The 24453-nt window shown below is 39.4% G+C and overlaps 1 protein-coding gene, 1 long non-coding RNA gene and 1 other non-coding gene across 3 annotated transcripts in view; 2 read left to right on the top strand and 1 right to left on the bottom strand.

Annotated features, from left to right (window-relative positions):
- The window catches only part of HSD17B12 (hydroxysteroid 17-beta dehydrogenase 12), a 135289-nt gene extending 111221 nt beyond the window's left edge, over positions 1–24068 (top strand). Inside the window, exons 7-11 of the mRNA XM_074372147.1 lie at positions 1028–1062; positions 8439–8520; positions 10142–10207; positions 22370–22519; positions 22783–24068. Coding sequence (XP_074228248.1) covers positions 1028–1062; positions 8439–8520; positions 10142–10207; positions 22370–22519; positions 22783–22887 — 438 coding nt within the window. The 3' untranslated portion in view covers positions 22888–24068. The remainder of the gene's footprint in view (positions 1–1027; positions 1063–8438; positions 8521–10141; positions 10208–22369; positions 22520–22782) is intronic.
- TRNAP-AGG (transfer RNA proline (anticodon AGG)) lies at positions 3065–3136 on the top strand. The gene has a single exon. It is a non-coding gene; the product is annotated as a tRNA-Pro (tRNA).
- Positions 8986–24453, bottom strand: part of LOC141578845 (uncharacterized) — a 33726-nt gene continuing 18258 nt past the window's right edge. The window contains exon 2 of the long non-coding RNA XR_012509613.1: positions 8986–9869. This is a non-coding gene — a long non-coding RNA (uncharacterized LOC141578845). The remainder of the gene's footprint in view (positions 9870–24453) is intronic.

The following is a 24453-nucleotide window of genomic DNA, read 5'->3' as shown; positions in this document are numbered from 1 at the left end:
CTTTTCTGTAACAAAATAACATTTGTTTCTTAGAAAACTGATGATATGTAGTCCAGAGTTCATGTTCCAACCTCAACACTTAACTCTGACGTAGCTTTGACTAAGCCAGTGGAAGTCTTGACTTTTCGTAGTTAATAGTATCTTAAAACAGAGTTTAGAAGTAGTTTCTGTCATCATACTATATATATTTAGTCAACAGTTAGGAAATCCTTTAAAAATGCATGTGTCATTTTTTTCATTGTTGGTTACTTGAGATCATAGATAATAGCTTTCTTTAAGGATGAATTTTACTCGCAACTAGTTTGAGCAAGAAGAGAAATAAATGTGAAGATACACTTAATATTTGAACTTGTCACTTTATGGCATCCTTCTAAAGGCTTTAAAAAATTTTTTTTATTGAAGTATAGTTGATTTACAATGTTAGTTTCAGGTGTACAGCAAAGTAATTCAGTTATACATATACATACATACATATTTTTTCTTTTCAGATTCTTTTCCATTATATGTTATTATAAGAAATTGAATATAGTTTCCTGTGCTATATAGTAGGTCCTTGTTGTTTATCTGTTTTATATATAGTAATGTGTGTCTAAAGGCTTTTTTGATGAGAAAAGATTATTTGAGCTCTTGAGATTAGAAAGCTTAAGTACGTTTGGTAGGCAGGATATTTCTCGTGATAATGTATGTTTATTTCTGAGACTACATTTTCCAAAATGTAGATGTCACCATAAATCCTTAATTATTTGAAGATCTCTATGCCGGTATTACATTTCACGCAAGACTAATTTTAGCCAAGTTCACTGAAAGTATTTGCAGTGTTACCTCCAGTAATTTCATCTGATTCCTTATTATGCGCTCTTGACACAGCCAAATGATACACAGTATACAAAATAAACTGCTCTCTGTAGAAGTGGTGAGCGGTTTCGTGATTCCTCCTTGTTTGTGTGGGTGAGTTCTCTCCACTCCCTCTGTTGCCTGCATCCTCAGTCATCAGTCATCACAGATGTTTTGTTTTTCTCTTTTGCAGATGACACGGTTGGTACTGCCCGGCATGGTAGAAAGGTGAGTCATAAGCTCACACACAGACACTAGAGTGACAGAGCTCATGATTATTTATAGGGAGAATCCTTTCTTTGAAAAATTCATTAAAGTGACTAATGAACCTGTCCTCCATGTCTTAGCGACAGGGTGATGTGCCAGGCAAGTCACACGGTGGAGCATGAGTCATCCGGTGGTGGAGGCCTTTTCCACTCGATTCCCTTTTTATTTCCCTCTCCAGGGTTGTGGTGGTTCCTTTAGATCAGGATTAAAAAGGCTGCCTGAGTCACCATCACTAACTCAATTGCCTGCTATTCTGAGGGGGTGGATAGAGTTCCTGGGATATTCCCGGGAATGCCTTCTTAAAGCCGTAGGCTCTCAAAGCCCAAATCAGTGGAGCTTCATGAAGCAAGACCCCGCCCTCTGGTTTTGTTTTCTTATTGGGAGAATGGATGTGTAAAGAACTTAGGTGTGTTACTGAGTGATTATAAGATGTCAACCCCCCTCCCTTGGAGGGAAAGGCTGCGTCCCCTAGCCCCATCTGTGTTCCAGTTTGAATTGGGTTCCACTAGGATACATTCGGTATCTTCATTTTTATTGAGAACTGTGTTAAGTTCTTATACTTGAAACAGCATGAAGTGTAAACTGGTAATTAAGCTCTGTTTCTCCCTTGGAGAAGCCTGGGTGATGACTAGATCTTCAAAGAAAACCTGTTGTAAAGAGTTGGGCTGGCTTGCTCAGCCATTTGCTAAATTTAGGGCTTCACAGTCATCCTTCCTCTGCAAAATAGCTTTGAGTTTAGAAGAGATCCAAAGGAATCACAGCTTTGCAAAGGGAAGACACAAGGACCCTACTTCTGTGAAGAGACTTCTGTGACCAGCTTCGGGCAGGGAATACAGCTCATGTTTATTGAGTACATGTTGTGTGCCAAGTGTTAGAATGGGAACTTGATATGTGCTCTCTCATTTAACTTTGATAGCCCTCCACCATTGTACAAATGAGGAAACTGAGGTTAGGAATTCGTTTTAGGGGGCAGCTGCTGCTCAGCAAGGCTCTTTGTTTGTAATTGCATTTTATATGTGGTTTTGTATATTTTAATCGCTTTGTTTCAGTAAAATTTCCCTTTAAAACCTTCTAACTACATATTGATGGTTGACAGGGGACTTGTGCTTCTAATGGTCAGATATGGAAGTGACAGTGGTCAAACCAGACCTGAAGCCTAGAAGATTACAGAGAATTAGTGCAGACAGAGCAGAACTTGAGAAGGATGAAATTTGGGCCATCAACTTAGTTCTACTTTTGGTAACTGCAAGTGATACAGTATGAACTCAGGATAGTAAGTTCCATCCATTAAAAAAGAAATACATTCCACAGAGGTACTGTATAAGGAATTTTTAAGCTGGTGAAAACCATATCAAAAGAGATACTGGGTTTGAAATCATTTTGCAGACCATGAAATACTAGATTTGAAGAGTCACAGAACTTCAAATTAGTTGAAACCAACCCCCCTCATTTGACATAAGAAGTGAGACCCAAAGAAACTGAGTGTCGTGAAGGTACATAATTAGTTAGTAAATGATACAAACACAAGGTCCTCACACCTGTGTCTATAGACCTAGCAGCCTTGATCACAGTTGTAGCTGGAGCATTAGGTGTAGACAGAGGGAAGGATCCACCCGTTCAACAGGCAATCATTGAATAAAGTTTATCATACAGAAGGTGAACTGGATCCTTTCCTTCAAGAAATCAAATTGATTTTACACCGAGGTTGAGAAATGATGTGGTAGAAAGCCCATATAGGCTAGAGATTGAAACTGATATCATCAGGTGATTGTGGCACCTGCTAAGAACTAGTAAGAAATGTAAGTGGATTTTATGAATCGGTAATTTTGGATAGGAGAAGGAACAGCTACGTCTGCTTGAATTAAAGGAGTTACTACACTAGTTGTATTAGTCAGCATAGGCTAGCTACTATAACAGACCACCCCAGAATCTCAGTGGCTTAACACTGTAAAGGTTGAAGTAAGAGGGTATAGCTTAGTGATAGAGTACATGCTTAGGATGCATGAGGTCCTGGGTTCAATCCCCAGTACCTCCGCTAAAAATTAAAATAAAAGATTAATTAAAAAATACATAAAGAAACAATTACCTCCCTGCTCCAAAAACAAATATACAGAAACCACTATACAGGTTGATTTTTTCCTTCACATCACAGTCCAATGTGGATAAGTGGTCGGGGCTCTGCTCCACCCAGTCATCCAGGGATCTCATGCTCCTTCCATCTAGGGGTGGGGGTGTAGGGGGCACTCCTCCCTCAGCCTTGTAGTTCTCCGCAGAATCATCTGCATCCAGCTGGCAGATAAGGGAAGAGAAAGTAAGGATGATTTTACTGGAGGTTTCATGGGCCAGGCCTGAAAACGGTGCACCTCACTTCTGCCCACTCTCCATTGTTCAGAACTCAGTCACAGACTACAGCTAATTGCAAGGGAGGCCAGAAATGTTAGCTGTGGGCCCAAGAAGAAAGAAATACTCCAAGTTCACGGATCACCTGAAAGCATTCTTACGTACACCTTATAAGTGATTTTATTAAAGCCTGTCCTTTACACTGCCCCAAGTGGCACATTTCCTATGGTGGCTCACCATAGGTTTCGTACCTCCATTGAGGAGCAGCAGAGCTCTTTAGAAAGATCCTTTGTTGTTGTTGTTTTTCCCCTTTCACTGATTCTACCTCTGATGTATGCGTTTTTCCAAACGTCCTAGAACTATAGCCTGCGGCCAACTGACTATCACTAAACAAGTCTCTGTAATCAAACTAAGGTATTATTACCTTGGAAGTAGAAAGTGCATAATTACATTATAGAGGAAACTTGCTCTTTCCTCTTCCCTGGAATTATAAACATTGTGTACAGCTGGAGCCAGGAGGTGGTTGCCATAACAACCATGGAGAAGCTAAAAATAGCCTCTTTCGTACTGTATTGCTTAAGGTGGAATTATGACATGTTTTGGTGTTTTAGGGCAGGCATTTCTCTTTCATGTGGGAAACGTTTGCAAACTTTCTTCAACAAAGCAATATTTGTATAATGTATTTGGATTGCTGGTTCTAATTATATACCTGACCCCCACGTTCCAGGGTTCTTTCCTGACATAGAACTCTGTTTTGATGTTTCTCAGTCTTCTTGAGAATCTGTTAGAGAAATATCTGTACCAATTTCAGTGCTATGTTTAACCCTCCAAGAGCACACTTACATTTATACTCCTGGATAAGAAATGAAAATATGAAGAATTGTGATGTAGTCTGTTCTGCACAATCTCCCTCATTTGCCATCACACTCTGTATCCAGTTAGCAGCCCACATTAGGACCAACCCTGTGTTCCCACACTTCACAGCAGAGTTTACGCCTCCCTGGCTCCCTCTCCTCACCTGCAGCATGGAGCAGCGATGAGTTTCCTGAGGAAGGCAGAAATCAGTGACTTAGGTCACGCGAGATCTGTCACTTCCTCTATGACAGTAGTATTTTTATAAGAGCTATGTACTGGGATACTACAGCAGTCTGAGGGCATGTATGGAAGAATAAAGGCTCAGTAATTTTTTTATCCAAGTGATAATTAAGGGGAGTTTTCTCACTGGGAATTTTTCAGGACTGAGGAAATTCTAGAAAGCATGGCTATAGGAAGCTGTGAATGCAAAGTACTAAATTTTATAGGGTTGGATGTGTTTAATGTTTGACTTGTAGGGGGGCTAGTAATTGAAGAGACTGTTTTTCTATGAAAAGGTGCTTCCTTAGCAGCAGCAGTGTTTTCTGCTTTGTTTTTGTAGCGTTTTAGTTCTAGTAGCTCCTCAGTAACTCACACCGCTGAGACACCATCGTGTGGCTTTTAGCAATTAAGCAGCATGATGAATGAAGAATGTCGTATCACAGAAAACATTAGTCGACTTGTTTATTTGGATATTTGTCAGAACAAACTAGAAATGTGCTGAAGTATGAGCAACACAAGTCTTCATTATGGAACTTCAGCAGATATTCTTAATGTACCTTCCAATCTTAGAATTGTTCCCCAAGTCCCCGGAAAATGAGAGATTAACCAGGGTTTGGTTTTATGTTTGTTTCTATGCACAACTAAGTGCAGCCCATTTTGTCCTTCTGCCTGATATAACAGTTGTCAGGAGTCTGGCTGTGCCATGGAAACTGGTTTGACGTCACTAATTCTGCTCAGACGGAGGATTAGAGCTCGACAAAGTAGATTTTAAAGACCGAGTCCTTTGTGCCTTGCAGTCCCAAGTGTTCCTCCCCCTCCCTCTATAAAGGATGGGCACTGTATACAGTACCAGGACTAAGACAGCCATGCAAGTGTGTTATTTATGATTCAGACAAAACTGAGCTGAATATCATCATCCTTGGGGAGAGAGACTTGTATGCTGTTGTGTGTGGGTGTGGGAGGAAGGGCTTTGCCAGGCAAACAAATACGCGTGCTTCTTCGTTTCACAGCGTTTTTGTGGAAGGGGTGTTTTCTCTCCTGTCGTTTTGGTACAATTTTAAATACTGTCCTTTTTGTGTTAACTTAGGTACAGTGCATTCTCGCTTTATACTTTGTTGGTGTTGGATTTGTTTTTGTGCATTTTAGAGTGCAAATATTGTGTTTTGCATAAAGTACCTTCAAATTCTGACTTTTCACCAACTCTAACTCTACCCCACTAGAAATTTTAAATTAGGGGAGAATATTTGAGAAACAAAAAATCTCAGTTGCCTCAAGGAGTAAACAGTTAAAGGCACATGCTTGCATAATTGTGACTATTTGATTATTGGTCTGCATCCATTTTGAAAACAGGGATGAGGTTTTTATTATCTTTGAGTTTTCCTGCATTGAAATCATTGCTTTGGTGAGGGAAGTTTTAAGCATCTATGTTGGTAAGGTCAAGATTTAATTTTTAAAATGCATTTGATAATGTTAAAGTTCATTTTTGGAAGACTTTTAAATTGTATTTCATTTGTGAGGAATGAAATAAAAAATGTAAGATTTTTGTTCAAGGGCACACGCAAGTGCCCCAGCCAATTAAGAGTATATCAGCGCACATAACCCAGCTGATCAAACCAGCGGTGATAGTTGATACCGTGAAAAACGTCATCTTGAGATTGGCTTTTCCTCACCTGCTGTGCACGAGTGAGGACATAGCAATTCCTGGTTGTATAAGAAAAGGTTAAAGTAAAACACTACCTAAACCTACCAGGATGTTTGGGGCTCGGGATGGGGTGCAACTGGTCAGGATTTGGGGTTACTTCTCAGAAAGCATATTGTGTTGCAGAAGATGTAGTAGCTCTCAGCTTCTACTTGATTGGGATCTGCTCTGAGCTGAAAGGTGACATTCCCATATATCCTAAAAATGTTTTGCTCTCCCTCTCTCCTCTTTGATAGATTTATTGAGATATGTTTCACATATTATAAAATCTACTCATTTAAAGTCTACAATTTGGTGGTTTCTAGTATATTCACAGAGTTGTGTAACCATCCCCACAATCTACTTTCAGAATATTTTTAACACCCTAAGAAGGTAAAGATATTTTAAACATCATAAGTTAATACTATAATGAAAATTTCCAGTAACTGAAGTGTCTTTTAATTCGGTTTGATCAAAGGGATTTCTCACAAATATAGATAAAATGAAATTACTGGAGACTAATTGCTCATTCACCAGTTTTTATCTTCGAGTAATTGGGTTTAACTCTTGATAGAGACTCTTACTCTCTTAAAATTTAAAAAGAAAAGCCTTTTCTGTCTTTGTGAAAGACAAAAGTAAAAAAATACAAGCATGATACAATCAATACAATTAATACATAATATAATTAATACATTGACTAAATATTTCCATTGTTCTTCGAAACCGTAATATAACAATTTAAAATTTGAGATTTGATTTCTATACTTGACATGTTAATGGATTTCACTGCTTAGGAAAGTGTATATTGCCAATAAGGACTTCAGTTTCAAAAACAAAAACAGAAAAACAACTTGTTTTCAGTGATTCATTAAGCTGCGCATCTAGACTTCCATTTGATGGTTGAAGAGGCATCTCGCCTAGAGGCTGGCAGATGGACTGGGTGACCTTTGGGGATTATTTCTTTTCAGATTTATGTCTAAACTAACTTAGATGCCATCTAATTGTATCTTTTATTATTTTGCATAAAAGGGGGTCTATCTAGTTCTTTTTTTTAATTGTTTAAAAAAAAAAAAGGCCTTGGGGGAAGTGAATACAGACGAATAATGAGAAAGTAAGTAGAAAAAAAGGAACCGGATCTGAGGACAGGCAGTAGGTGGGATCAGGTTGCAGTGGCCAAAATTTCTAAAACCGTAATTCCACACTTCACCCAAGCCACACATGCCTGCTAGCAACTAGTATGTTTACAACAGTGCTTTTCTCAAACTAATTTTTATTGATTTGTAGAGTTAGTAATTCCCAATAACTTTCTGACTTTAACTTTCATTAATCTCTAAAAGGCACAGTAGAAATTGAGCTTTGCCTCTTGGCAAAAGAATATGGTTTTGGGAAAAAAAAGAATATGGTTTGCTAAACTATAGAGTACCATGATTTTATTTTATTTATTTTTAATATATTTTTAAAATTTGCTCGTTGGGGGAGGTAATTGGGTTTATTTATTTATTTACTTATGTATTTCTTAGAGGAGGTACTGGGGATTGAACCCAAGACCTCATGCATGCTATGCATGTGCTCTACCACTTAAGCTATGCCCTCCCCCTAGATGTCCATGATTTTAGAGTCTACTCATTATTTAGCACCTGAATATCTACAAACCAGGGGAAGCAGGAGGTGCCAGACATAACCATTCATTCGTTGCCAGAGGCTTTTATCGAGTACCTGTTAATAGGCTCAGGACTTCGCAGAGTGTTTTGGAGAAAAGTGTATAGGACAAGGGCTATAATGTCTAGAAACTTATGGGTTTTGGGTTTTTTTTTGAAGGAGAAAAATGTTTATACTCATAGAGTGATTAAATGCTCCAGGATGATAGTATGTGATGATACGTCAAATAAAAGCATACAAGGAGTAGGAGAGTGTTTTTACGAGTGAGAATTCTTGATGCTATGGCCAGAGAAGACCTCAGAGGATAGACATCAACTCCAGGAGACTGAAGATCTAATCTGGTCATGCCCCAGATTACTAAAACTGAGAAATGAGCTAATTGCAAACAAGAGCTATTTTTAGTTGATTGAGTTATGCCTCATTCACTGAGCAAGCATATCACATGCCGACAAAAGGCATGGAGAGATGTGTGTCAGGAAAACAGCTAGGTTATTCTGTTTCAAATAATTATATATCTCAATCTGTAGTTTACAGACAGTTGTATATTTGACTTCATCCTGTGTACTTGGTACATCTTCCTTTTCAGATCTAAAGGGGCGATTATCAACATTTCCTCTGCCAGTGGCCTGTACCCAGTTCCACTGTTGACCATCTACTCTGCAACCAAGGTGAGCAATTTTTTAGTAAATTATGTCAGAATAATTTTCCATTTGAGAAATGAGCATGGAACTTTCTTGAAGTTCTACCCTTAGCAGTTGTCAAATGGTCTGAGAAGAAAAGGAAAGTAGCCAATGCTGGTTTCAGAGGAGCCAGAGATGCAGATGCACTGATTGGTATCAGCTTTACAAATGGGGCAGCACCAAAATCTCAGATCCACAAATGCTTTTTTCTCCCAGTAGTTGACTGGTTTTTAAAATTGGTATTTGTACTTTCCAGTAGAGAGCTGGTCTAGGCCACTTAGCTCAGTTGATCAGAACATGATGTTTATGAGTCTAAGATTGGGGATTTGAATCATGAATGAGTCAGCTTCGTACAGATTAAGTTCCAAGGCTGTCCAGCCGAGTAGAAGGATTGAAGCTAGTCAGCACATAAATACACACAGTAGGCACGAGAGAGACAGGTGAGAGGGTGAGTGTTCTGCCACATTATTCAGAATTCACAGATATTTATTGTCACTTCTAGAGTGAGACAAGAATTTCTGAGAACTCTCTGTAAAATGTCATAATTCTATACAACATCACCATTCACCTCATCACGTTACTGCTAGGACGATAATTTAGAATGCATTTCATACTGCCTGCAGGTCAAAAGCATTTTCAAATACATTGTTGAAGCAGAGGATGCATCTCTGAAATAAAAATGACCATTGAGATGCTGAAATTAAACAAGCTTTTAGGGGAAAATGAGCAAAATAAAATACACGATAAGAACTTGCAATATGACAGGGAAGGAAAAGAGCAAAACGCCCACCTTCTTGTTCACTTGGCTTTTTGTTCCCTGGAAGAACTTAAAGTGACGACGTACTATATTTTGAAAAAGCTTGGCACCACCCCCAAATCCTATGATCTACCTGCTTTCTGTATCTCTAAAACATACAGTAAGCATGTTTAATATGAGCACCATGTTTCTTGAAGCAATTGGTGACTTCAACTTCTTCTTGCCTGTTCTGCTCTGTGGACACAAGATGATGACTAATGGAGCCCTGGTAGAGTCATCACTGATACTTCAAGCCCACGGTGGAGTCCACATTTGAAAAAAATGGTACATTATATTTTACAAATAGATTTAAAGTTGTTCTGGTGGAAGAAGGGGGGCTGTCATGTTCATCTCTGGACTTCTTGGCTCTTGCCATCCCAAAGGACCAAGTGGATGCATGCTCTTCTCTTTACTGACAACAAAATCCCCAAAGAACATAGCTGAACAGAATTCACGTTGTGTTTCCGTTTGACTGGCAAGTGGAGAGGACGAATACATCCTTTGTTATATAATAAGACATTTCTTCTTGGAAAGTAATTTTCTGAAAAGAAGAAAAGATAGGAAGAACCTTTTCCAGTTAAGTCAAGTTTGATCTGGATATTATGTTTAGCTAGAGAATACTTAATTCAATGGCAGATAAAAACAACTTGATGTTCTGAGGTGTGTTTTTAAGGTCTCTTCTGCATTTGAAATAAAAAGAATGATTAGAAGCTATAGTGTTAAATGGTTAGTTGATCATTTTTGTTGCCATGGCTACAGATCGGGCAGATTGATGTAATGTGCATGTGTGTTCTCACTCCCACCCCGTCCCAGGCTTTTGTAGATTTCTTCTCCCAGAGCCTCCATGAGGAATATAAGCACAAGGGCATCATTGTGCAGGTGAGTGGAGTTTGTTTCAGTTAAGCATCCCTGTTTTTGTGTGGTTTCCACGGCAACTGTTGCTGTCTTGGCAATGAAAGAAAATCACATTCCTAAGTGAATGTGACGTTGGCACACCATTAAAGACACGGTTTCTTTTTCCTTTATGCACTTAAGTCTAGATTTTGAACAATTATTCCCTAGAATGTTTAAGTGGTAACACGTAAGGTAGAACTAAATGCAGTATGAACAGTTGAGGCATAATAATTGTAATTTCTCAATTTTTATTTTTGAGAGAATTAGACTGTCAATATCTCTTAGCTGCCAGGCATGTAAGATGTGCCATGACTGTTCCAAAGCCACTCATTATCATAAGAGGCAGAGAGCTGAATAAAGAGCTAACTCTTACTGGAGCAAGGGTGACTGCATCCACCAGGATGATGTAGGTGTGGGAGTGATTTTTTTTAATCCTGGTAAAATAGACATAACCAAAAGCACCATTTCAACCACTTTTAAGTATGCAGTTCAGTGGCTTTCAGTATATTCACATTGTTGTGCAACCATCACTACCTTCCATCTCCAGAACTTTTTTCATTTCCCAAAATGAAACTCTATCCATTAAACAGTAACCTTCCATTTCCCCCTGCCCGAGCCCCTGACAGCCACCATTCTATTCCTGTCTCTGAATTTGACTATATGAGTGGAATCACATAATCACATAATCACATAGCATAATGTCTTCAAGTTTCATCCATGTTGTAGCATGGGGCAGAATTTCCTTTTTAAGGCTGAATAAAATTCCATTTTATGTATACACCGCATTGTGTTTATCCATTCATCTGTCAATGGACATTTGAGTTTCTTCCACTTCTTGGCTGCTGTGAAAAATGGTGCTGTGAACATGAGTGTATACCTATCTTTTTGAAAACTTGCTTTCAGTTCTTCTGGATATGTACCCAGAAATGAAATTGCTGGATCATATAATAATTTTTTTTTGAATAATCACCTTCTGTTTTCCATAGTAGCTATCCTATTTTACAGTCCTACCAGCAGTGCATAAGGGTTCCATTTTCTGTACATCCTCACCAATAAATACTTCTTTTCTTTTTGTTTGTTTGTTTTTAATAATTGCCATCCTAATAGGTGTGAAGTGGTATCTAATTGTGGTTTTGATTTTGACTTGCATTTCCTCAATGATTAGTGATGTTGAGCATCTGTTCAAATGTTTATTGGCCATTTGGCTGTCTTTGGAGAAATGTCTATTCAGGTCCTTTGCCCATTTTTTCATTGAGTTGTTTGCTTTTATTTTTGAATTGTGAGATTCTGGATATTAACTCTTTATTAGATATATTAGATATATGATTTGCAAGTATTTTCTCCCATTCCAAGGGTTACCTTTTCATTCTATGGATAGTGTCCTTTGATGCTCAAAAGTTTTACATTTTGATGTAGTCCAGTTTACCCATTTTTTGTTATTGCTGCCTGTGCTTTTGGTGTCATATCCAAAAAAAATCACTGCAAATCAAATGTCATGAGGCTTTCCCCCTATGTTGTCTTTCAAGAGTTTTATAGTTTTTAGCTCTTAGGTTTAGGCCTTCCATCCATTTTGACTTAATTTTTATAGAGACCCTCTTTTTTTTTTTTTTAAAAATTGAAGTGTATTCAATTTACAATGTTGTGCTTATAGAGACCTTTGATTTTATTATGTAACTAACAGATACAGTGCTGTACAAATACAATACAAAATACGAGAGGAAGCAAATATAGGAGCTTTTAAGGGTATCTATCTCAAATCAGCTATTGTTCAACACCAAGAGATAATGGTTCACAGTATTTCCATCCTTAGGCACATTTTTAACAATGTCTTGGGGAAACTGCAATCCTTACCCCTTTCCTGCTCCTGCCCACAACCTGCCCCTGCCTCTTCACACCCCCAGTGTTCATGGCTTTCAATTCTGTGAGCCTGGTGTTTTCCTTTTTGTAACTTGAAGCCTCCAATGATCAATCATCATAGTAATAGCTAATATTTGAGGGGATACTTTTCAGGCACAGTGCTGAGCACTTGTTGCGTGTCCAGTTATTTCATTGTGTCTCATAATGACCTCATAAGACGGTGTGATCATCATCATCTTTAAACATCAGGGTTCAGAGAGGTTAAGCCACTTGCTAATGTCGAACCAGGACTCAAGTCACCAAAGCCTTTGTTTTTAACCACTGGGCTACTTGCTCCAGGCCTTTGGGACAGCGTTGAAACCTTATTGGCTTCATTTGTGCTCAGGCAGCCACGTGTCAGAGGGGTGCTGGGCTGCCTAGTGCCATTTCCTCCTTTCTGTCTTTAGGGTGAATGTTTCCTCATCTTCTAGGGTCAGTTTAGTGCTTCCTCTAAATTCTTACCTGAGGTGTCCCCCAAGGGAGTCTCTAGATGTCATAGCCCTTTGGTGTTATTCCGATTTGCAGCTTCCCATCAATACTGGGTACACTGGGGAGGATAGGGCTTTCGAGAATCCTGAATTTTATATATGGAGCTATCCTACTCTCCCCTTTCCCCCTTCTTTGACACCAGTCATTTTAATGCTAAGCGCTCCAGCCTGCTCGGTAGAACGAGTTGTATTTTGGTAGCAAGGAAATCAACAAAGCATTCATGGGAGGTAAAGGCATCAGTTGTGCCATTTTTTCATTCTGATGAATCTGTTGTATTCAAGCCATTAATTTAATACTTTTTAAACCATCTACTGAGAGTCCTGCATCTACTAAGCAGGATCTTAAAGGTCCATTGGTAGGTGACCTATAAGCAGTGTGACCAGAAGCTGCAAGTGTTTCAGTGACAAAAGGGAATCTTAGGCTTTGTGAGCATAGACGAGCAGTATCTAAAATTCTGTCAACACACAAGACTGTCTCTTCCTTTTTTCCGCATCTGGTTTCCTTCAAAGATCTTTTCTCCATACTCTCTGCCTCTTGATTTGCTGCAACTAGAAGCTACTACAAAAACATATTAGCATTTGGTTTACTTTGATAAACTTTTATTTTTCCTTAATCATGAATGATAGATTATGTAATTTCATTAATGACTGCCTTCCTTCACAGGAATTCATTCAAGGTTTAAACTTAGAATGAATTTGGTGAAAAAAATAAGTGCTGAACTGTTAGTGAGGAAAGTACAAGTGTCCTGTTTCTTTGGGAACACATGAGAATGCTGAAGTAGAAGACGATCTCATATTGATTCTGACCAAGGGGATCAAAAATGTGGGATCTCAATGAAGCTCAGTTAAAAAGTATTGTTTTTTTCTCTGGTGGTGTGTTAAGTCTGCACATTTTTTGGTCCAGGAGTATTTATCAGCTGGCTTCCCCTTCCACTCTATCCCACATACTGTTTCCTGGGTGATCTTGTTAAAAACAAGTCTGATAACATTGCTTTGCTTCCTAGCCCTCCAGGGGCTGCCTGTAGTGTTTAGCATTGAATTCAGACCCCACAAGGCCATCACCTCTCTTGTCACTGTATCATCCCACTCTGCGTTCTGGCTGGAGTGGACGTTGTAGTGGCCGGTGTGTGCTCTGCCCTCTGCAATGCCCACGACTGGCCCCTCTGCCAGCCTGCCCTCTCCCCAACTCCTCTCCCCAACTCCTCTCCATGTCCACACTCCGCATCTCTCTGCCCCGTTCACACCTGAGCCTGTGGACCCCGTCCATCTTTCAGGGCTTCTGTCACACTTCACCTGCCCTGGGAAGCCTTATCTCGGCTGCTGGTATGTTTGGTTATGCCTTCCCTTCTGCCCTCTTATTTCTTATTATATATGTCTGGCTGGGACTCTCTGGCCTGGAACTGTCCCCGTTCCAGTGTATTCTTGAGAACAGGCTTTTGATTGTGTTTGTCTGTGTGTTGCTAATGGCACATGTAATTCCAGGCACACTAGAGACCTGCCATTTCCTGGCATCGCAGAGACTGGCTGTGCATGTCCATGCTTTGTGATACACAGCCCTCTGTTTTAAGGCTTTTCAAGCTTCTTCTGTTGCTCCCATATACCTCTGGTCTTGAATTTTCAAACTCAGTATTTAAAGGGTTTCCCAGCTAATGTTCTAATGCCAAGTTTCAGTTTCTTCTAACTTTGGAAGGAAAGTTCTCTTTTTAGGTCTGCCTCCATGTGAAGGTCCAACAGATTGCTCTTTGGGGAGAGGAAGAGAGTAGGTTTCTCAAATTCTAGGTTGTTTTATATTCATTGCTAATTAATCATTTTGTCTTTGCTTTTCAACCCCCTTCTTTCCTATAATTATGTACAGGCATTTAAAATTTCCTCCATGAATTCAGATTTGCCAATATACAAGCATTTCCTGGAAATGCAAGTAAGTAGCAACAAGTGATACAAGTGTCCTGGAGGTGAATTTTGACTCTGTCTGTTGAGGATAAGAAGTACATTCTCGTAAATCTTATCAAAATTGTGCTCTGTTGGTAAGAACTCTCTGTTCTCATTATAAACCCAGGCAAAATTATGCTTAACTCTTTCAAAGGGCAAAATCATAAGTGATCTGACTGGCTAGTTAGTGGGCCCCAGTACCCGATTCCTTCTGTGTGCCCCGTACCAACTTGCTGTTAATGCTGAGCAGGTAAGAAATTGCTAAGACTAAGATGGCATCCTAAAACAACACTTCTTGAACTCTTATTCTGTAAAACTTTCACAAACCGTCTTGTTTTTTTAAAAAACTTTTGATTTGGAAATAATTTCAAGTCTACAGAGAACTCGTAAGAATAAGAATAGTACAAAAGACACCCCAATACTCTACCCAGATTCACTTATTGTTAACATTTTACTCCATTTGTTTTATCATTGGGAAGTGAGCTGCATACATCATGTTTCCTTACCTCTAAATCCTTTAGTGTGTATTTCCAAAGAATAAGGATATCCTTTTAGATAACCACAATTCAGTTACCAACTTTAGAATTAACATTGTAGTATTTTTTTTTAATTTTTTGGGGGGGTGGTAATTACGTTTGTATGTATGTTTGTTTATTTAATGGAAGTACTGGGGATGGAACCCAGGACTTTATGCATGCTAAGCATGTGCTCTACCACTGAGCTAGCTATATCCTCCCCTGATGTAGTATTTTTGTCTAATCTGCCCTTTGTATTCCAATTTTTGACTCCATGGTGTCCTCTATAGCATTTTTTTAATCCTCCTGTAAAGAATTCAATCTAGGACCAGGTATTATACAGCTTTCCTGTCTCTTTAGTTCCCTTTAATCTGGAATACATCCACGGCTCCTTTTAATCAAACATTCCTCATTTGGGATTTCTCTGATGATTCCTCATGGTTAGATTCAGGTTATGCTTTCCTGGCCAAAATTACATATGTGACATCGTATCTGTCTCAGGGCATCGCATTCAGAGACACATGATACCCACCTGCCCCTCACTGGTGATGTTGATTTTGAGCCTTCATTCGAGTTACCCAGTTTCTCTGCTCTGTCATTACTGTTCTTCCCCCTTGCACTAATGAGCTACTTGTGGGGAGACACTTTGAAGACCATGCAGATGTCCTGCTCCCTATTACAGTTTTCTCTACATTTAGCATCAAGCAATGATTCTTCACAAATCTGGCTTATGAAGAGCTTTTTGATGCTAAAGAATTTATGAAGCCCTGCCCAGATATTTAGCCACTTCAAACCAAGAAGTCACAGCTCTCTCAGTCCAGGCTGTGGTTTTATGCAGACTGCATTTATGACTGCTGTGCTCAGAGGCAGTGAGGGAAGGATGCCGAGCCCAGAGTCAACCAACCAAGGTTTTAGCTCTGATGTCCCCATAGAAAGCTGCTTCATTACTGTGAGACTCAGCCTCCCCCTTCAGCAGGTGGGGACACATGATGTAGCATCTGTAAAAACACTGAAAACTGTGAAATGGGAAGAAAGAAATTTGCATTTATTTACTGTCTACAACATGCCTCATATTTTCACCTACTTTGTTATCCTGTTTGAGACAGACATTAACCTAGTCCCATTTTACGAATGGGAAGCTAACAATCAATAGGAATCATGTAACTTGCCTCAGGTCAGTGCAGCTCACCAGCCAGCGCAGCGCCTGCCCCTGGCCAGCTCTTTAGTGAGGCAGGGAGGAGGCCAAGGGAATCAGACACAGTCCCTGTCCTCAAGGCACCCACAGAGAGAGAAGACAGAGATTTAAACACATGACAATGACAAGGGATACTAAGTCCAAAACTAGAAGCATATATCGTGTTCCACATGCCCTCAGTCAAGAAACACTGAGAAGGAGCTAGCAGGGAGCTGGGGACGCAATGGCAGAAAGACAGATGGAGTCCCTGCTGTGGCAGAGTTGATGTTTAGTGGGAAGGAGACAGATAATAAATAAGCAAATACAGGACTGAGATGGTTTTACATAGTGTCAGCCCTGTGAAGAACCTAAAGGCAGCTGCTATGTTGGGGAATGTGGGAAGGAGTAGGAAATTTACCCATCTGTGTTGGTGATGTGGGTTTGGATAACACCAAGGTCTGTGCTCTTTCTGCAATGCCTTCTTGCTTCTCCTTGGGTGTTACTCGGCATCTTGGTTTTCTTCCCTGGAGCTGGGAAGCCAGGTCTCTGGAAGCACTCTCAACAAGGAGATTATTTGCTAACTAAAACCATCCCGTAAAGTTTAGTTGACCTGACTCTCTACCCGAGGAAAGATGAGGAGGCAAGTGGAGACCACCCAGACCCAGAGAAGGCGGGTATTAATTCGGTTAAAAATGTAGCTTTAAATCAGCTTAAATTTAGAAAACAAATAGGATGAATTGAGAAGAGGGAGAAAACAAAATTCAAGTTTATTTTTTAAATGAAAGAAGATATTCCTATTTTATGTTTTGGTAAAACATTCTATTGCTCAGAGTAATCATATAGATCTACCAGGCTTCACAGAGCTAGAAAGCCAAACATGGAGACATGGCTGTCAGGATTGCAAAGCAAATGTAAGTCCTCATCCATTCTTCTCATTAGTTGCCAGTGACAATAAAAGAAGGTAATGGAGTGTATCTTTAGTGCAAACAGAGTCTAAATACAGAGAACTATAAAGCAACAGAAAGATTCCCCCAGGATATATTCATATCTGGTCAACTGCACCAACGTAATGGCTTAAGAATAAAATTAGTCCTGTTGGGATCATTGGACCCAGATCCCTTCCAACTAGGTGAAGCCCCATTTTTTATCAGTGATGATGTCTTTTTTTTTTCTTGGCCTTTTACAACAGTGTTGTACCACAAGCACTAAAAACCTAAGATGTCCTTTAATCCTTCAAACCACATTAAATCTGTATCCAGAAAGGACTCAGATATCCGGGTGGCTACCTCAGTCATTTTGTATAGGTTCTTACACCTCTTATAGGATATAAAAATTCAGCCAAGTTTTTCTTTCCAAATTCATTCTGAAAAATATAAATCTTAGAAAACTTAGAAAATAATTGCTGAGTTCAAATCCCATACTCTTTAACTGATAGTATGTTATTTAATCCTCATAATACAATAGGGAAGATGCTTTATCCTCCAGTGAAGCTCAGCATTTTGCTCAAGATCTCACAGCTCATAAGTGGTCAAGTGGAATCTGAATCCAAGTCTGTCTGACTTCAGAACTGATGTTTTTTCCACCTGTACCCTGCTTATTCTTTCCATCAGGAAATCCTACTGACTTTAGTTTATCCTTTAAATATATCCACTTTCTGGCAGGGGAAGCAGAGGGCATAGCTCAGTGGTGGAGTACATGTTTAGCATGCACGAGGTCCTAGGTTCAATCCCCAGTACCTCCATTTAAAAAGTAAATAAATAAGCCTAATTTAAAAAAAATCCACTTCTGATGACTGCCATTCCTACTACTCTAATTTGAGCCACCATGACCTCTTGTCCTGGACACTTGGGGGTGCCTACGCTCAGCCTTGCCTGTAGCTCCCACAGTTTGCTCCTAACAGTCAGAGTGATCTCTTTAAAGCACAGTCCAGATCATTTCTCTCCCTTCACTGAGACCTTTGCTTATGTGTAACCACGTCACATATATGTCACCATATCACAGAGGGCTTTCTTGATCACCTACAGGATCAGCTTCCATCACCTCCTTCCTTTACTCAGGTTTATTTTTCTTCCTTTTTATCATCACCTGCCAATGTCGTATACATTCTTTTACCATTTGTTTGTGGTCTGTGTACATCCACCCCCTAGTGCCCCCACCCCCATTAAAATGTAAGCTCTGTAAGATTAGGGACTTTATTTTTGTTCATAAATGTATTACAAGTGCCTAAAACAGTGTTCTAGTAGGTGCTCAGGAAATCCTTGTTAAATACATGCCTTCAGTGAGGTAACACTGTTTTCCCTCTTGTTCCTTGAATGTTAACATCTGAATTCCACATACTTGGAAGTAGGTCATTTGTAAGACTATCAGGCAGCCAGGATGGATCAAGGATTTTCTTTGTGCAGAGCCCAGCATTTTAACTCCTTCATTCTGGGCTCAGGTGCCCGGGTTTATATCTAATGTTACTATGGGGCCTTTGCTCAGTGCCATAGAATCAGAGATCTCAGCACCATCAGAATGACTTCTTTTTCCTAACATTTTCTAGGAAGTCCAAGGGTTTTTACCAGTGAGACAATCAAGGGCCCTTTTGTGGAAATGCTCATTTCATGGTCTACAAACTCCAAAACTAGGATCTATGTATATAATTGTTCAGGTTTCCTGGAGGATATCAGATCCTGAAATGGAGGGTGAACACATGGACTTAAGGAGAAAAGATTCCCTGAAACACCATCAGAGCCGCAGCCTCAGCCTTAGAAGCGTGTGGCAGCTTCCCTGGTGAACTTAGTGCTCATAAGACAGATTAGACACCATGTCGGGAATTCTATATTGTGCAAATAGACTGGAGCCTGGCATCCTCTGGATCCACGTTTCCCAAAGCATGGTTCTGAGTTGTTCGGGTCATTTTTCAATTCGAGAAGGCATGCTTGGTGCACAGATGACAACATGAAAGACACTCCACCAGCAGAAGCTAGAAGGTTCAGTGTTTGAGTCTTGAACACCTGCCTCGCAGCATCAGGCATCCATCTTTCCCCGACTCTGTGACATTAAGTTGTAGGAACCTTCCTGTTCTGAACCAAGGCCCCCTAAACTGTTTCCTAAAGACTAGATACCTAAGCAGGCTACTCAGTGGGTGAGGTAAAGGACTCTGAGTTTGTCTCCAGGGATTTTTTTTTTTTAGTAGACTGAGCAAAGGCAAAACATCCAGAGCTTTGCTTTATGGCCTAGTGAACCATTTTCAGTTTGGGATTCTAAGTGTGAAGACCAGGGCACTTGCCTGTATCTGAAGCTGTCAAGGTTCAGGTTGTCTCCAAGCTGGCAATATTTTTAATGGCAAATTGTTGAGCTTCAGCAACTTTTAAAATTTCTTCTGCCCCAAGTACTTCCTATAAGTTTGAGAATCCTCTGACCTGTTCACTGTAATGTTTCCCCACGTAGGTGGGAAAAATGGATTATCATTTATTGGGTTTTTGTTTAACTGTTGAAGGATGTAGCTAGGATGATATTTTGTCATATATTTCTTTTACATAACTTGAAACACTGCTTTTTAAATTCTGGGCAAGTTACTAAGACCTATAAGTTTGCCTTTGTTTAGATAGATAATCTTTCTTAAGCTTCAGAATATCTAAAATTTTTGGTTTAAATTCTCATATGACATTGTCAACTTCCCGGTGTAATTAACTTTCTGGACTGCAGCAGTAGAAAGGGACCCCTGTACAATATTCAGTGTTGTCCAAAATGAACTATTCTGTTGCTAACTTATTCAATACATCTTCTTTGCTCCCCCGGTCCATGCTAGGCACTGTTCTAAGCACTGGCAGTATCACGGTGAAAAAGACCATGTCACCACAGAGCTTATGCTGTAGAAACGGATACTGTCAGTGATTGGATGTAATTTTTTGAGCTGTTTAGCCTTACTCCTGCCACTGCTTCCCACGTTTCCGATGTCTGAACCGTACTGAACTACACGTGGTTCCCTGAGAACAGCGTGCTCTCCTATGTCTCCTTTTCTTTGGTCCTGCTGTCCCCATTACCGAAAATGTTCTGCCCTTATTTGTTTAGCTAGCAGACTCCCCACTTTATAAAGACTTAGCTGAAAAGTTACTTCATCTCTGAATCCTTTCCATCCTCTGTGAGGCCATATTAACTGCCTTGATTTTAAACCACTGTGGAAATAAATATCCTCTCCAGAATAGAACTGACAGGCGTCTCTTGTCCCCACCTCCAGAGCCAGGACCTTCTCTAGACTAGGGGGATGGTTTAGCTGAATGGTGAGTTAACGTGTGGCGCCATCAAGTGGTTCAGCCAGGCAGTGCGACTCAATTCTTCTACAGGGTCAAAACAGTCCGATTTATGCCAGAGCGAGCGAGCAGGAGGGAGAAAGGATTGTAATACAATTATGTAATCAGAAGGTATCATTACTAGACCACCTTTATGTTGAGATGCTCAAAACTGTACAGTACTCTTGGCAGGCCTATGGTCTATAGATGGGAAGGGTTTTTTTTTTTTTTTTAATCTTTTTTTGTAACCAGGAACTCTGAGACACAGAGATGTGGCATGGTTTTCTTATATTCCTTCATTATTTGAGTCAGAGTATATGCATAAACTCTTTGCTTTGTTTGCTACTCAGGTCGATGAACAAACTTTTCTTTCCCTACCCATTGGTAGACCCTCCTTAAGCTCGGCCTTTCATGCTGTGTGTTAGGCTGAGCTCTCTCTTTGGTTTGTGCTCTCACATACTGGATCCTTGTATAAGCATGGTTTTAAAATTAAAGACCTTTTTGACAAAAAAAAATTGCTCTTTAAGTAAGGGATAAATGAATAGTAATTTCAATAAACAAATTCTTTAAAGTCTAAAAGTCACCTAATCAAAATTGGCCCTGGTATTGAAGTACTTTGGGGAAGTTAACTTACTTTGTGTAGGTTTGTGGCTGCAGGGACTAAGAGAAAGATGGAGAGGGACAGTGAGGAGGCCCTTGGGTTCATGGTTCTTAACAGGTAGGCTGAAGTTTGTATGGATTTAAAAAAAAAAAGTTTCAGCCCACCTGTTAAGGAGGGTGACTCACACTTGGAAGTGGGAAAAATACAAAACCAAACCAAAGAGATACAGGAACTCCCCAGCTCTCAGCAGGAAGGAAGTCTACAGTCTAGAACACATCTTAATTTTATTTCTGCTTCTAGTAATGAAGTTCTTGATTTTGACCACCATGTGTTGAAACAGATCCTCTTTAATAGATGTTTCATTGTAATTTACACCCTGGCCTCTCACACGTGGCAGACAGTACATTCACTCCTTGGTGTGCAACTATGCCCAAGTTATTTCAAACTAGAGAAGGAACCTTGTGAGTCATGACTCAGGTGCTGTTGTAATAGGGATTCCTTACATTCTGTGTTGAAGTGTATCCAAAATGTAGCAAGTGTAAGAAAAAAAGAACAGAGTGAGGTTCCTCTAAAAGGTAGCGTCCAGATTTGTCCTCCCACACTAGTCAAGCTGTTTCTATAACGTTATCCTGTCTCCCCCAACAAAGAAAAAAGTTAAATAAAAAAAAAAAGGGAGGTGATCCTGTCATATCAATAGCAAAGTTTAGAAAACTCAGAAGCAGAATGGTAAGAAACTAGGGAGGAAATGTGGTAGCCCAAAGCTGCAAACGAGAAATGTTTATTTTAGAGGGACCAAAGCTGTTAGAATAAGCTTAATAACTGTAAATTATGGAGAAAATTAATATAATGTCTTTAGGGGGGTAAAATGTCAAAAATCTCCTGGGTGGTGGTTCTCTAACTATTATGCTGAGTCAGAGTGGAAAGCATCCTGTCCTGAATCCCTGCTCTCTAGATTTGTTTAACGCTTTCTTTTTAAAGGCTCAAAAAAAGGTACATTTCTGCTTATTTTTAATACTTTCTCTAGTCTCCAGCTCTGTTGTGTTGGTAGATTGGTTTTTTACGGTTTGTTTTAACGCTGTCATTTGTTCTATCAAGGTAGTTTTAGATAATTGCTTCTCTTTTCTTCTCTCTCTCTCTAAAGATACAAACTTTAGATTTCTTCAGAGTGTTTCTGCCACTAAGAACAGTAAAGCATCACTGTGAATTCTGAGTTTGTGACCTTCCTAATTAATGGCATGGTTTTGGGGGGTGGGGTATGTTGTCTTTCCAGAGTGTCCTCCCCTACTTTGTTGCTACAAAACTGGCTAACATCCGAAGGCCAACTTGGGATAAGCCCTCTCCAGAGGTGTTTGTGAAGTCTGCAATTAAAACCGTCGGCGTGCAGTCCCGAACCAACGGCTACCTGATCCATTCTCTTATGGTATGTAGATCTGTAAGTCCCAAATCAGCACTCTGAATCACATCGAATCACAAAATAGTATGTGATACATTAGCTTGTATACGTTATCTAGACTTAATAACAAGGCATCTGTGTTTTATTTTATTTTAAACAGTACACCCAAGAACTCTAAAATCTACCTATAAATGAAACAATAATACAGTAAAACTTAATAAGAGCGTATGTTTCAAATGACTTCAAATTATAGGCCTTAATTACATGTCTCCCCACTTCTTTCCCTATAGGCCTCAGTCATCTCAATCCTGCCTTCCTGGCTTTATTTTAAAATGGCCATGAATATAGGCACTTCCATGCGGGCTCGCTATCTGAAGAAAAACAAGAAGAACTGAGAATTGATAATTGAATGGAGGAACTTGGCCAGATGCTCCAGCCTAGGCATGTTCACAGCAAGGCACCCACCATCTCCAGATCTTCATTTGTCATGTTAATAGTTGCTGATAAAGCTAAAAGTTGTCATAATTGGGCGGACAGCAGAAGTTGCTTTTAGGAGTTCCTGACATATATTCTGGGAGCTACTAGGAGTTATTTTGAAGTTTAACATAAATACTCATATCAAATGGCTATAAAACTAACATTAAGAAGAACTGCTTAATAGGAAGGAACACAATGATGGCAAATCACAGAATGACAGAGTCAGACATAAGGCTCAAGAGTTTCATCTGGTCCCAAATGCCAGTCATGATGATTCTTGTATTTTCTCCAAAACATAGTTTAAAAAGTATGTTTTAAAATTGCCAGCTACTCTCTTTTGCTTTTAACACTTTGAGGGAGTGGAGATATTAACTGATTCACTTATGGGAGGACATACTCAATTTGCATAGCTCTTGGTAAGGTTTTCTGAAAGTATATCTCTGTTTATACATTTATATGGCACTTCTTCTTTCTCAAGGGTAGCTAATGATGTAAAAATAATGAAGAAATATGGAGTTATTTTTGACACAGGAAACCCACTAAAAAATGCTTTCCTCTAATACGTATGTCTTCTCAGTTTAAATGTATATAAATGATGAATGCTATATGGTATGACTTATAAAGGTAAACAGGCCAAAATGTACATTGAGATGGGCAGACCCCACGGTGCCACTAAAACCCTGACCCAAGAAAGTGGCCTGCTTGGACCCCAGCTGTGGTTTTTCTGCACTGCATCAAGATTACTCACATATGTGACAGCAGACTACTTGTAGAACAATGATGGCATTATACTTTTAAATTGGTGCCCTATAGATATCGACATAATTAGTTTTAAAAAATGATATAACCATGGTATTGATTGCGAATATATTTCTTTGGTGTTTGAAATTAAGGCCATTTTTACACTGGTTTAATATAAATTAAGACTTACTTTAATCCTGCTACATAACTTGTTTGGGGAAATTGCTCAGAAGTAACTCAGTGTTGTGTAACATGCAATATAGAAGGTAGGTCTTTGCCTAGGCTGTGGTTCCCAGGCTCTGAGTTTAGGTACCAGTAAATTTGCAAAAAAAAAAAAAAAAAAAAAGGAAAGAGAAAATTAATTAGTGTGCTGAAGTGTTTCTACTGTTTCTAGCTTTTAAACTTGCCCGCTAAGGACATAAAACAAAAACAGAAAAACTCAAATTTACCATCTGCTATTGGCATCATTATATAAAAGGCATTTAGCACCCTCAAAATAGGAAGAACATCATCTGAGAATGAAGAATAGTCATTTAAATTGAATAAATTTAGCTTTATGAAAAACACATTGCCTTTTTCTCTCATTTTCTTGTAGAAATGGTAAAACCACAATGAACTGGACAGTATCTCGTTTGCCTTCACATATTTGTTGGTTGATTGTTGTGGCTTTTGATGGAGAGTTGGTAGAGGGGGGAGGGATTGGTTTGCAAGTATACAACATACATCTTTTGTCCCATTTAAAA

Source organism: Camelus bactrianus, chromosome 10, assembly GCF_048773025.1.
Source record: "Camelus bactrianus isolate YW-2024 breed Bactrian camel chromosome 10, ASM4877302v1, whole genome shotgun sequence".
Taxonomy (NCBI): Eukaryota; Metazoa; Chordata; class Mammalia; order Artiodactyla; family Camelidae; genus Camelus; species Camelus bactrianus.
The sequence above is the reverse complement of the archived record's forward strand: the minus strand, read 5'-3'. Positions and strand labels throughout refer to the sequence as shown.